Source organism: Perca fluviatilis, chromosome 8 (genome assembly GCF_010015445.1).
Source record: "Perca fluviatilis chromosome 8, GENO_Pfluv_1.0, whole genome shotgun sequence".
NCBI lineage: Eukaryota > Metazoa > Chordata > Actinopteri > Perciformes > Percidae > Perca > Perca fluviatilis.
In genome coordinates this window covers 27,338,435-27,352,193 of record NC_053119.1, presented here as the reverse complement: position 1 = coordinate 27,352,193, position 13,759 = coordinate 27,338,435, and the positions used below count along the sequence as shown (strand labels likewise).

At 40.0% G+C, this 13,759-nt stretch overlaps 1 protein-coding gene across 2 annotated transcripts; it reads right to left on the bottom strand.

Annotated features, from left to right (window-relative positions):
- Nucleotides 1-1,117: 1,117 nt before the first annotated feature.
- On the bottom strand, nt 1,118-7,888 carry mlc1 (modulator of VRAC current 1). 2 transcript variants are annotated; one of them, XM_039810023.1, is made up of 12 exons: nt 7,605-7,888; nt 6,951-7,271; nt 6,374-6,463; nt 6,147-6,200; nt 5,907-6,008; nt 5,687-5,788; nt 5,412-5,483; nt 5,215-5,331; nt 5,032-5,088; nt 3,275-3,397; nt 2,763-2,924; nt 1,118-2,444 (listed from the first exon to the last, which is right to left on the bottom strand). In XM_039810023.1, the coding sequence occupies exons 2-12, from the start codon at nt 7,209-7,211 to the stop codon at nt 2,364-2,366; spliced, it is 1,221 nt and encodes a 406-aa protein (XP_039665957.1). In that variant the 5' UTR covers nt 7,212-7,271; nt 7,605-7,888; the 3' UTR covers nt 1,118-2,363. The 2 variants fall into 2 exon arrangements, with proteins under 2 accessions (XP_039665957.1, XP_039665958.1); XM_039810024.1 differs by having other exon boundaries at nt 1,118-2,441.
- Nucleotides 7,889-13,759: the final 5,871 nt, after the last annotated feature.

The window sequence follows — 13,759 nt, the reverse complement described above, 5'->3', positions numbered from 1 at the left end:
CTCAGGAACAAGGCGTGAGATAACACATTAAGATTCGCTAGTTCATCGCATCACCAGAAACGCGATCGAGATTCACGTTCACAAGGACAGGTGGTGTGCGTGAGCGGAGATGATGAAAGACACATTTAATTACGCTGCAGAAATCGATATATCCCACACATTCTGTAATCATTTTCCTATATGACCATTAGTGTTACAGTGATATAATTGGATATTAACATTACTATAATCTTTGGATATTAAAATCACTTTTGAGAGTAGGCTACTATAAGGAATTCGATTTGGCTATATAGTGTTGTTGAATAACTACAAACGGGCTACCACTATACAAATCCGCTGGTTATTCACTCTACAACCTAACTAGGCACCGGCCCTCTTATTAATAGGTGTATCCAGGCTGACCATCATCTATGAGTGTGGGACTGGCAAAGACACTTGCAAACCAGGAATGGTTAAGATTTGCGTCATTCAAAGTCACTGAGTGTGACGAGTTAGTAGAGAGCAGAGTAAAGCCTTCCATGTTGGAGCCATCATTTAATCGCATGGGCTACTTGTATTTTAAGATATGCCCATGTGAAGATTGTTACAAGATAGTTTCTGGAAAGATTTTTCAGGGAAGCGCAATAAATGAATGGCTTTATATAGCCTATTGTAACACTCTATTTATAGTGCTCTTGCCGAGTGACACAGATTTCCTTTTTTAATTTAACAGTACATCACTGCAGAGCAGGGGCAGTTGTAGCCTGCAGCAGTTCGCTCCTCCAGCAGTCTCGTGCTCTCTGTTGGGATCCTTGTGGCAACAAGGCGATGTGAGCGCGCGATGCTGGCGCGCTCTCGATGTTCTTCAGCCGGACCGAGCCACAAGTCAGTTTTTCCTTAAGCCGGTTTCCGCCGGTTTGAGAAGCCGCCCCTCACTATGTCTGCTTCCAAATATAGTCTCTCTCTCTCTCTCTCTCTCTCTCTCTCTCTCTCTCTCTATATATATATATATATATATATATATATATATATATATATATATATATATATATATATATATATATATCATCATCGTTGCAGAGATCTTGAGGATGTTCATTTCGAAGAAGGAAAAAAACAGTCCTTTCATTATAGTGTATTGTGTTTAGAAATACAGCCAGTGTCCTCTTTATTATAGGTACAACTGTACAATCAATTACAATTCAATACAACAAACAGCCCTGCTATAAATTTATAAATTGTAGCTTTATGAAGTTTACAATGTTCAGTTTTTGTGCATGGTCAGGTTTATTGAGGTCACAGTTCTTTTCTACTTTTTTAGGTAAATGTGGATGCAAATATACAGTAAATCAACTACACATCACAGTCTGACATTTTAAAAAATAGGATAATAACCTAACAATATTTCTTGGAAAGTTATTTTGTTGGGTTTCAGTTAATTGCCATTTAGACTATAAATATGCAGCTTGATCAACTGAGCAACATTAAACAACCATAAAACATTATACACTTGCAGTTGATGACAAAGATTTTATTTTCCTGAATAAAGTAGAATTTCAGTTAAAATTTACATGGGTTAATCTGCAATATCAAGGTGGATCAACTGTCTTGTAATACACTGTTGCAACCAATACCACACCACTGTACACAATAAGACACAAAGAGGCCAACTACTGAACAAAATATAACTTTCAGTCAAGAGAGTGCTAAGAGTCAGTCATCACTATTTGGAAAAAAAAATCTGCAGAGAATAAAGTCTGCCATTGATTCATTTAACATGTTATATTCGTTGATTTGTATGCATACTGGCATTCTTTTCATCCTACAGTACAACCTTGACAATGGTGCTTACAAAACTGCATCATCCATGAAATCCAGAACGAATTCAGTTGTATGCACGTACTGTATACAACAATGTTAATTGTTTCTAGACATTATAAAACTTTGTGTTTATGCCCAAGTGCTCGTGACATTTTTATACTACTCAACATGGACTTAGTTGATTGCTCATTGTACCTGGTGTCAATATAAAATATGTGTGCTTATCAAACTACACCGAATGGTTGCTAGTTTAAATAATGCTCACTAAGCAGGCAACAGTTATATATAAAAAAACAGACATCAAAGCAAAATGCTCAAAGCATTATCCAAATATCTTAAAGACCGTATTCTCTGCCATGCATTCTTTAAAAAACATTCTCTCTCTGTGATTTCTTTCTCTATCTTTCAGTCTTTATTTCCTTCCCCCTTTTCTCCTAAATCTCTCTTTCCATCTCAGAATACATCTTTACTTCTTTTTTTCTTTCAGCATTGTGCAGCCAACACTTTGTTTGTTCCTCCTTTTTCCTCTTCTCGTCAAACTTCTCTGTGAACTCTAGGACAGTTCATTGGGCCATTTGGACCACAACTGCTTTCCAGGCTCTGTCTTTGTCAAAATCCTGCAGCGTTCCATTGGCTGCTTGCTGCTGAGGGAGCAAAACAGGAAGGAGAGTGAGAGATGAAATGTGAAAGGGGAAAGGTGAAAAAAAACATTGAGGTAAATGATGTGTGAAGGATGAGCAGCACAATGTGTTTTTTTTTTATGTTTCTTGCTCGTAGATTTTTATGTCATCATATTTAAATGTTATAGCTGGTGAGAACACCTGGAAGAGAATGACGTGTATAATTTTCCGCATTCACAAACGGCTCTTGTTGGAATGGGAGAGACAGACAAGGAGACAAAAAGACAGACTTTGACAGATTTGTCTATTTGTGTCCACAACTCCTGCTTTTATCCACCTTACCTCACAGTAATGAATCGGGGTGTGCATGCTCTGGTCACACTCTGGAGCCCCCATGCGGAGCTGACTCTTGTAGGAGGCACAGTGCACCACAGTGGCTGAAGTTAGAATCGCCTGCACCAGCAGCAGCACCATCAGAATCAGCAGCAGGATGTCGTAAGATTGCTGGACCACACACACACACACACACACACACACACACACACACACACACACACACACACACACACACACATGCAAGCACACAAACACGACACAAACGCATGCATGCACACACGGCCGACGACGCGACGCACGCACGCACGCACGCACACATACACACACACACACACACACACACACACACACACACACACACACACACACAAACATATGATTCTGGATTTCTCAATTACTCTATCTCAAAGATTCTCTAAAATCTGTTCCTGTATATTTCTCATGCAAAAGGAGTTCAAGGCTATATTAGGTAATGCTTCCTAGACTACACTGGTGAATTTTCACTTCATTAAACTGACCTTGGCTGTAGGCACATCATGTAGGAAAATTTCAATAAAGCTGATCACACTGCAAGAAAGGAAGCCAGAGGCTGAAAAGAGCAGGGGAGACGTCACGCTGCTGATGGCAATCAGCACCTCCACCTAAGAGACACCAGGAAGAGAGAAAAAAGGAACAGAGAAAAGAAAAAGAAGGCTAAAAAGAAATATACGAAGTTTGTGTAACTTTTTAAGAAATTTAGTAATTAATAAGATAATCCTTCCTCAGCAGACACCCATCCTAATTAACTTCCATAAGATACAGTATGTAAGTCACTTTATTTATTAAGTACCTTTCAAGAAGAGAACATTGCAAAGTGCTACAAAAAAAGACATAAATACAGACTTAAGAAAAATAAAATCCCCATAAAATAAAAAGAAATAGAAATTCATTTTAAAAATGAAACAAAGAAAAGTCTAAACATGTTGGTCTTCTGCTGCTTTTTCAAAGTGTCTGCAGATGTTATAGGAGACGTCATATTAAGTTTGAGATTCGTACTTGTATTTTGGATTTCTACTAGAACATATTTACATGCTTCATTGTTCAAAAAAATTTTTTTTTATCATACTGTCTGTCTGAATTTAATTGTAGTCACCCTCTGTCTGAAACGCTCCGTTTTAGCGGCTGTATTTTTAACCCCTCCTCCCGAAAAGCCCAGTCTGCTCTGATTGGCTTTCGAGTAAAATATGGTGCACCTTTACAAAGATAGTTCTCAAGCCGTAGGTGAAGATACTCAGATGGGGGACGGTATATTCTAATGAGCCTGCATGTGATGGTTGAGAAGCCAAATCTGAATGGCTTGTTGAATCCCTTGTTTTCTGATCTTGGCAGCCCACAAACAACTGACTAGCTTGTGTAATTTCACAGTTTGTGGTTTGGTAGGCAGTCCAGAAACCAAGGGGGTCCAACGTGCTGCAATGTTTCTCAGCTGGAAAAAACTGGACTGAATCAAACACATGAAATGTTGGTCAAGAGTCCGTACCTGTTGCATAGTGACACTTACATTTTGTAGGGACGATTTAACAGAAGAGGAAAAATAACATATACTATCTATTCCCTTAGGGACAAGAATGGAACAGAAATAAGAACTTCCATTTTGTCAGCTCTAAGCAGCAGGAAGTTATCTTCCAACCAATTTCTTATAGAGTTTATGCAGTTATTACAACTGGCAATTTTGCTCCATTTTGAGGCTTAACACTAGGATTGCCATAGCCCACGCCACAAGATGTAGAATGTATCATCACAGCAGTAATAGGAGATACCTTGTAAGTGCATGGGAAGTATATGCGAGGCAAACAGGAGAGGACTCAGGACCGAACCTTGAGGCACACCACAATCCAGAGTTTCAGATTAAAACAAATAGTTACCAACAGCTACTGAAAAATGCCTATCAGAGTGGTAGGGGACAACCACTCCAGGACTGACCCAGAGATACCCACCCACTGCCCAAGTCGGTTGATTAGGATACTGTGGTGTGTGTCAAATGTTACACTAAGATTCAATAGTACCAAAACAGAGCATTCTCTTGCATCACCATGCATCAATATATCAATATACCATACTATCTCCTACTGAGATCACAGTCAACAAATGGATCAGTATTTTAATTCTAACAAAGACTGACAGATCCAAATATATTACTTTAACCGATCACATCCACCCTTCAAGTTTATTCAGTCTTTTTTTTTGTGTCAACATTCTCAAGACTGGGGCTCCAACAACTTAGTAGAGTACTCACCAGACATTTGTTGGGATATTCTGACACAACATGACTGGCAATAGCACTCGGGAAACACTGCAAAGGAATAAAGACGATACACAAAGTTACATGATAAGGCCAGTGACGGACGTCATCTTAGTTATCATTCTGAGCTGGAATCTCTGTCATAATGAAAAGTAAGGTTTTGTAGGAAAAACTTACAGCCACAAGAATCCAAAAAAATGTGACAGACAAGTAGGGGCCAGGTAGTAAAGCATCCATGTTGAGTGCAATAATTCCTCCGAATACAGCAGAAATTCCCACAATGACTTCAATTACCTGTTAGAGACATTCTTCAGTGATTCATAAGTTTTGACCAGAATGAAATATTGTATGCAACAAAACTGAAAACTACTCACAGAATATGCTTTAAGGAGTCGAGTGGGGAACACTGCAGGCTTTAGAACCACAGATCTGTCATATGTCACCGGCTAAAAGTTGGATGAAGGTTGAGAGGAGTTAGGATGGAAGAGTGAAAGCTATAGGGAGAATAAAAGGGGAGACACATCAGCTGGGAAATACAAGTAATCAATCGCTCACACACACACACACACACACACACACACACACACACACACACACACACACACACACACACACACACACACACACACACACGCACGCACACACACACCTTCCTGTGGCAGCAGCAGTCTTCTGCAGAGCGGGCTGACAGGATGACAGTACTGGCCATTAACACCTCCAGCAAAATCATTAGTATGAGGTTAAAGTTGATCTGAGAATAGACAGAGCGGGAGGGAGATCAGAGACACATAGCAGACGGAAGATTGAAGACAATTAAGATTGCAACTAAAGGATTGGTAGTTTCCAATATATTACTATGATGCATTTACATTGACAGCAGAAGGGTTAAGGACCAGTTTGCATCCAAACCAAACCAGGCAGGTGGTCGTCACGGCAAAGGTTGACACGTAGACCACCTGGAAGTCTGATACCTTGAAAAAAAAAAAAAATAAGAAAACATGAGACCTTCATAAGTACCAAGCCTTGATTGCCTAGAGGAAATTCAATTAAAAAAATCTATTAAAACATAATTATCTCTTTTGCTTTTGGTGTGTTCATTGTTTACTCACTGCAACATGTCGGTTCTTGGCAATGGCAAAACTGGCGATCGCTGCAGGGAGGCCCTGGGAAGAACAGCAACAAATAAGATGCCGAATTTTTCTATTTAGCGGGGCCTTCTGAAAATGATTTGTGGCTGGCAGTTTGACACGACAGTCGGATCTAAACAACATGTATAAACTTTGGTGGAGCTGTATATGTCTGTGACTGTGATTACACGTGCATGACGGTCACTTACAGAGCCTGCAGCACAGCGTAAGTAGTCCATTGCAAAAGGAAACACATTGCCCAGGTACAGAGAAAAACCAGATGTGATGAGCAGACTGCCCTGAGGACACACACATGCACACACAGGCATGCATGCATATGCAAATAGAGACACTCATAAATGTGATTACACATATTTCACAATACATAAATCTGAAGTGCTCAGTTAACCAGATATAGCACAATACACATGACCACAGACAAACTGCTGACATTTGAAATACTGACAGAGAGAAACTCTCTCACATCTATCCATATCCACTTTTGTAAAGTTTGGGGTTTATTTATTCCTCAGAGTAAATGGTCACACATTTGTAATGCATTAGATAAGTTTGCTGTTTGCACATTCTGGAGACACATTGTTTCTCCTTGCCTAAATGTTTAAGAACAATTAACTGATGCCATCCCACTCAACATTTCTAGATTGGGATACTCTCTCATCAGAAAAAAGATCACCCCAACCTATAAAATGTGTGTGTCATGGACTACATAGATAGACCCTGTGATGTGCCTCCTTTGTAACTCTCCCTGACCATCTTTCCTCTCACCCCTATGAGGACACTGTAGAGCCAGGCCCTGTAGCTGAAGCAGGGGTGCTTTAGAGGCTCCGGCTGGGCCAGCTGCAGGTCACTGGCTCTCACGTCCACTGTGTAGCTGTCCCGCTCAGGCCTATACCGCTCCCCCCTGTCTGGCCTTCTCTCTGTTCCCCTGTCGCTCCGTCGTCCCAGCGTCCCATCGCCCCTCTCCAGAATGGGCATGTGGCTGTAGGTGAACTCCTCCCTGGCTGAGAGCTCATCGCACTGCATCATTAGAACAGCTTGTGGCTAACTTCAAATATGGGATGGGACACCGAGTGAGGATTACAGCCTCTGGGAAAGAGGAAAAAGAATTGTGAAAGCTGCATGAGTTCAGGGCCTGTGTCTTTTGACCTGTTTTAACATGTTTTGTCACAGCTGTTTCCATCAGCAGGAGAAAAAAAGCAATTTTTAAAAAAATGAAGATGGAAATCAGAGTACTCCAATATGGGAATTCAATGAAAAGAACATTAGGCTAAAAGAAAATTAGGCCATTAGGCCACTAATTGTGCACTATCCCCAAAACACCCCCTCCTTTCTGTCTGTCTGAGCAAAGAGGACGCCACTTATTCCAACCTTCCTCGTTTTTACAGCCTCTTTTTCACACATTGCTCCCTCTGCACTCACCTGTTGTCGAGTCTCTTGCAGAAATATTGTCCAACAAAAGTATTCCTTCAACAACTGAGATCAAATTACCACATGGAAGACAGCTTGTTTTTGTCTGCAGCTCTTTCTGCTTCCCATCTCTTTCCCTCACACTGCACTCTCCTCCTCTTTTTTTTCTTGCTCTCTCTCTCTCTCTCTGTCTTTACACAACGTTTCTCAGAAACAGTTCTGAAAAGGTTTTTTTGAGCCCTTCAAAGCGTGTAGCTAAAACACATGGCTCTTGTGCTGCCAGCCTACTTTGTGCAAAAGGGAGAGCGCTTGTGCATGACAACAAGGGTAGGATAAAGGGGCTCGCGCTGGGGGCAGAGTTAGGAGGGAGGACACCGTTTTTACACTCCCATTTGCACATGCACACACACATGCACATCAAACCCACTCACAAAACTGAACAATAGACAGTCAGAAATGAGTGCATGGCAACACACAAAGACACGTGTTTACAAATTCCAGTTCATAGGCATAATGAAAAATGAAGCAGCTACAGAGAGAAATCCACATTAACCATTATGTACAGTGGTACACAGTTAGTTTTTGCCTATAAAGTTGAATGTGTCCCCCTGTGGAGTTCCCCTCATGACTTCCCTTGTTGTTACTTAGCGCTCTACTTGCAGTTCACAGCCCAGTAAATTAAGATGCCCAGCAGTGCTTTAGAAAAGAGGCAACAGAGACATTTCCACAGCTTCATCACATGGTATTCTGTCTGACACAGCTAATCTGATGATGGATAATTTCTGCTTTAAATAAGAATCTCCTAACTACTCATTCAGGATTAAATCCTATTGGATGACAACATACTGTGTGAGTGTGTGTTCATTGTGTCAGTGTATACGCATGTACACGTATGTGCAGCTCAGGATTCCATTCAGTCTTTAACACAGCAGAGCATTCTCAGCTCAACATTGTTCCTGGGTGGCGGTAACCATGGCGTCTCCTTAACAACTGCTGTCACCCAGTCCCTTGCCATTCTAATGTCTCTGCCCAACACACACACACACGCACACATGCAGCACACGCACTGCACACACTGCAAATACCATGCACACTTAAAGAGGGTAAAGTATATTGCAACAGTTCTCTAAAGACCTTAAAGGGGACCTGAGGAACTTTGATTAGATGTGACACTATTTAATATCTGAGAATCTAAAAATTACAAAAAGCCTGTCTAGACAGGAATGTTTACTCCGAGTAATTTGAAGTAATTAAAAGTTTATCATTTCATAAACATTTAAAAAAAAAAAATTTGATTGTGGAGCCAGACAAACCTTCTGCATCTGACATTTATGTCAGACATAGACAAATTAATATCAGTATCATGTCTGGCACTCGGGTTTCACAAAGCCTAGAGCAAAAAAAAAATAAAAAAAATCACTGAAAATGACTAAAAATGAATATCATCTAACTGCACTATGAATCTGTTATTTTAAACCAATACAGTCTGGATGATAAGTGCAGTATCTCATTGACAACAGCAATGCAGAGTGGCACATTGTTTTCACTGCTTTGCTTTAACCCTCTTTTGCAAGACAGTGAACCAGTAGAAAACAAGGCAATGTCTGTTCTCTCTTCACAGCTTCAATTCTCTCTTTCGTCTTTTCTTTGTAGGTGTCTTTTTCCCCTCTGATTTGCTTTGCACCTGTCTGTCAGTCTCTCTCTCTCTCTGATCCTGACACTCCCTCTGCATCTCCACCTCTCTGAACTTTCCGGCACATCTGCTTCAATCCGCATGATACATACAGCATATTGGCTCTCCCAGACACTGAAATAACAGACATTTCATCATATAAGTACAGCGAACAAGGGCAGGGGGATGGCGGGTAATTCAGGCTTGGGTAGGCTTAAGCCTACTCAAATACTCCATCCTGCAAATATGGACAGGCAGTTATCCTTAACACCGTATTGTGACAATATGCAGGTTACTTCCTATATTACTGAAAGACATTGATGGCACACTCACTGCCCAGAAGAAATCCCCACCCCAAGTCTCAGTCATGGTTACACCAATACATGTAGATAAACCTGAACACTAAATCTAAGCCACAGCACTATAACCTAGGTAACATAAATGCACACCCGAAACATTAACAGAACATCATTAAAACATACTTCGACAAAGACAGGAACCGTTCATTTGCAGTGCTTCAGAACAGAGCACAACGGCGTCCTGTCGGCCGTTATAGTATTGTGCACAGGCACGTGCACACATAGACATCAAAAGGGGCTTGAGCACCTGTCCTTTTTCTGTGTGCCCTTCTTTTTTCTGGATTTATTTTTTATTAATAAATATAGCCTATATATATTCCTGTTTGCACACAGCTTCCCTGTCAAACAACTCTCTCTCTCTCTCTCTCTCTCTCTTCCTCCTTGATGCGTGACCTCGCACTGCACACACAGATACAGACACAGACACACACACACAAAGAGAGAGAGAGAGAGAGAGAGAGAGAGAGAGAGAGAGAGAGAGAGAGAGAGAGAGAGAGAGAGAGAGAGGCAGACAGCCAGGCAGAGAAGCAGCAGTCCCTTCAGCTCCTGCCCCAGAAAGTTTTTCTTGGCTTGTGTGGAGGGCACTACCTACTACAACTAAGCAGCCAGTGCCTTGAGTTTACAGCTAATTAGCCAAAAGACAAAACAAATAGTTAACTTCTGTCTTGCTAACATACATGAGCTACTAGCTCATGTAATACGTTAGCTAAGGTTTAGTTGTGGCATCATGGCCCTACAGGCTAATGTTCTGTACTTAATGGAAACACTCCAGGTGAACCACTACAGTAAAATCAGTGTCAACTAACGTCATCACAATCGCTACATTGATATACAAATTAGGCGTTAACTAATTAAAATGTGCTAATTTGCATTCATTTGACAAGGCACTTTGACAACATATCACCACAGAACTTCCCCAGTTGATGAGAAAAGAGTCTTTTCCCCTGAATTGTTATGTTTTAGATATTTAGATTAATTTGGAAGAAATCTACAGATGCAGCCTAAAACAAATACCATCTAAATGTGTATTTTGGAAGTTTTATTTCCATTAGAGTAAAAGAAGACATGGAAGCAAAATAGACCAAAATCTCTAAATTGACCACAACATGAAAAAATGTCAATAACTTCATCATTTTGATCGTAGGCTCCTCATCTAATAATAACAGTGTTTTTTCATTATTGGTGCAGTGTTTTTTCCTGGAAAGTTAACAAAATTGCAGCAACAGCCTTTTTCAGTTTAGTGTGAAGTTTTATTTATTCCAATAACACTAAAAATTTTAAATGATTTATTGCCATTTGCAAATTAAACTAAACTATTTCCCTCTCCTTGGTGCAGTCACTTATTCTAAATATATACTTGAAACTAGCATAGAAAACATGCACATTATGGCAGAGTTTCCTTTACTGGTGAATACTAAAAATCTCTGTGTGAACTGATTATTTTGTTGAGTATTTATTAAATCTATTAAACAATTGCGTAAGGGAAATAAGATAAATTGGTAAGGTAGTCAGAGTTGTGTTAATATATTAAATGTTTTGATTAAATTTCAAATAAATAATTATTCATTAACTGAAGGCCTTTTCTGTTCCTTGAGCCCCTGCCGCTCAAAATGTCTGTGCGTGTCCCTGATTGTGCACACAACTACGCTAAAGTTAAAGCTAACAACCCCTGTGTATTTCCTGTATTACCCTACTGCTTTCGTCGCTATAACCACCTTCTCCAGCGTTTATTTACGTCTTTTGAATGCGGCCTCTGAAGCACTGTGGCCACTCTCTGTGTTTGTCTGTTTGGCTGTCAAGGTATTCAAAGGCAGTGTCGGGAAAGGGGGGAATGGGTGATTCAGGAGTGGACAAAAAAAATTATCAGGCTACATAAAATATATTGATGACAATGTCGTAAATTATATTTGTCAACACTGAGCCTGCTACACGTGGAGAGTGACCTCACAGAAAAAGTCAAAGCAGAGCTATCAAAGAGCTAACTGATGCTTACGATGCCGAAAAAAGAAGCGGCGCTATTGCTACTTTAAGGCAAGACATGGTTAGTTTTTTAAATGACATGATATGCCATGTGTGGAAAATATAATTATTTTAGTACTGTATTTTATTACGTAACCTCTCAGTGAACTATTCATAGGTCGTAGAGCTTTTTATTGTGAAGGGTAAAGCAGAAGTGTTGCCATTGACTGTGTAACGTCATTCGATTAGGCCATAAAAGAGACGAGGTGCAGTGCTGTCTTGGTTTGGAAGTTCAACTCCTTGTTTTTTTTTTATTTAAGATGGCCATTAATCCAGCGATCTCTAAACAGCTGTCGGATCAAGACATAAGTTCGTCATACAACGTTACGGATCATATCCTAGTTAGCGACCAAATGCACGTCCTCAGAGCAGTTTTACCAAGGATCATGTGTGTGCGGCCTAGGCTATCCGAATCTACCTCCCTCCCACATTAGCCTACCCAAACCTCCACCTCACCCGCTGCCTATGAACAAGGGAGTTTGTTTTTTTTGGACACAACCTAAGTTAGCTAGCTAAGGCTAATTGGTTTGTTTGACATTATGAGAAAAGAAACAAATGATGCACATATTCAAATGGTCAAGACGTCTCAGACTTCCATCGTGGTACCCTGATTAAGACAAAAGACATGCATTTAGGCTATAGATGAAAATAATTATTAAGATAGAAGCATGTGTCTGGAAAACTTCCAAGTAGCATTAGCAAGCTAGCTTTGTTGGTGTTAGCTTACCAACTAAATTGTTTCCGCTACGTTAGAAGAGTTTACAACAATATGCAGTGATTGACTTTACGTGGCTGATTATTACACCATTCTGTCAGTTTTGGGGTTCCGTAAATTAGTGTGCTGAGAATGAGGTACTTGTTCAAGTTTTTTTTTATTTTCGATTTCAGGCTGTAGCCTATCCAAGTCTACATTGGCTTGTGTAGCCGGGTACCACATGAAACCACCTTCCAGCTGAGACATAACCTTCTAGCTGAATAATAAGAGGCTTCAGAATTTGGCATCAAACTGTATAATTTGTCCCCCTCTAGGATGGTTTTGAAAGACTGTAGAATCTATGAGTGGATTTATATATTAGTATTCTTTATATTCATTTTTATAAAGGAAAGATATATCAAGTCACACACATATGTATATACATATAAGTATTGTGGTTTCACAATCCCTCGAGAACAGCTGACACCAAAATTGTTCCCAGTTCAGGACTAACCAGGCCTGGAGCCTCTTACACACGAAATGACGACACCAGTTGACTGTTACACATTTAGTGACCCATGCTGATGACAGAAATATCCTTGCCCAATTTTCAGCCGTATCAGTGTGAAAGCAGCTCCTCAATGTAATCCTCCAACAGAAAAAAACAGAAGACACAGTCATCCCTCTGACATGCAACATTTAAACACAGATATTTTAAAGAGAGCTTCTTCTTTTTACAGCAATATTCAACAGTAAGACATATGAGAAAACATCTTTGGATATATATATATATACTGTATATATATATACATTAACTTACATTATCAATAGCTCTGTTTTTTTGAACAATATTTACACAGTATAGTGGAGGAAGGTCTTTCCCACCCAGTTGCCCAAAGTCATGTGGTGAAAATCCCTCTTTTGCATCAGTTACATTACAGGTACTTGCCAGTTGTTTGTCTTGTTTGGCTTTAAAGAGTAATCAGCACAGATAATGTAAAATGACCGACAAATATACAAATGAATTACACTGTACAGGTCCATATGTTTAAGCAAATAATCACAGCATGAGGCCACAGTTCTTCCTCACGAAGCCAGCAGGGGATACACTGATAGCTTATCACATTGCGATGAGGTGGTCCATAGTCTCGACACATTGTAATTGTGTATTCAGATGCTCTAACTGTTGCAGTTGGTTGGAACTCTTCGTCTAAATTTCCGTAGTCCCACCTGATCTATTTGGTTCAACATGTAAGAAGCAGACTGTACTACTTGTTGAGAAAGTCTTGCTGAATGAGGAACATTGTTACATTGATGTGACGTTATTGGCAAATTGTGTCATAATACAGCTATCTTATGACTAGGGTTGGGTATTGTTTGGATTTTTACGATTCCGATGCCGAACCGGTATTTTTAAAACGAT

What these genes read in the sequence shown, in the direction of transcription:
- mlc1 (XM_039810023.1), bottom strand. Translation starts at nt 7,211, where the DNA reads ATGATGCAGTGCGATGAGCTCTCAGCCAGGGAGGAGTTCACCTACAGC. An exon ending in CCAAGAACCGACATGTTGCA is followed by an intron (nt 6,009 to 6,146) that starts GTGAGTAAACAA and finishes TTTTTTTTCAAG; the next exon opens with GTATCAGACTTCCAGGTGGT. An exon ending in CCCCGATTCATTACTGTGAG is followed by an intron (nt 2,445 to 2,762) that starts GTAAGGTGGATA and finishes TTGCTCCCTCAG; the next exon opens with CAGCAAGCAGCCAATGGAAC.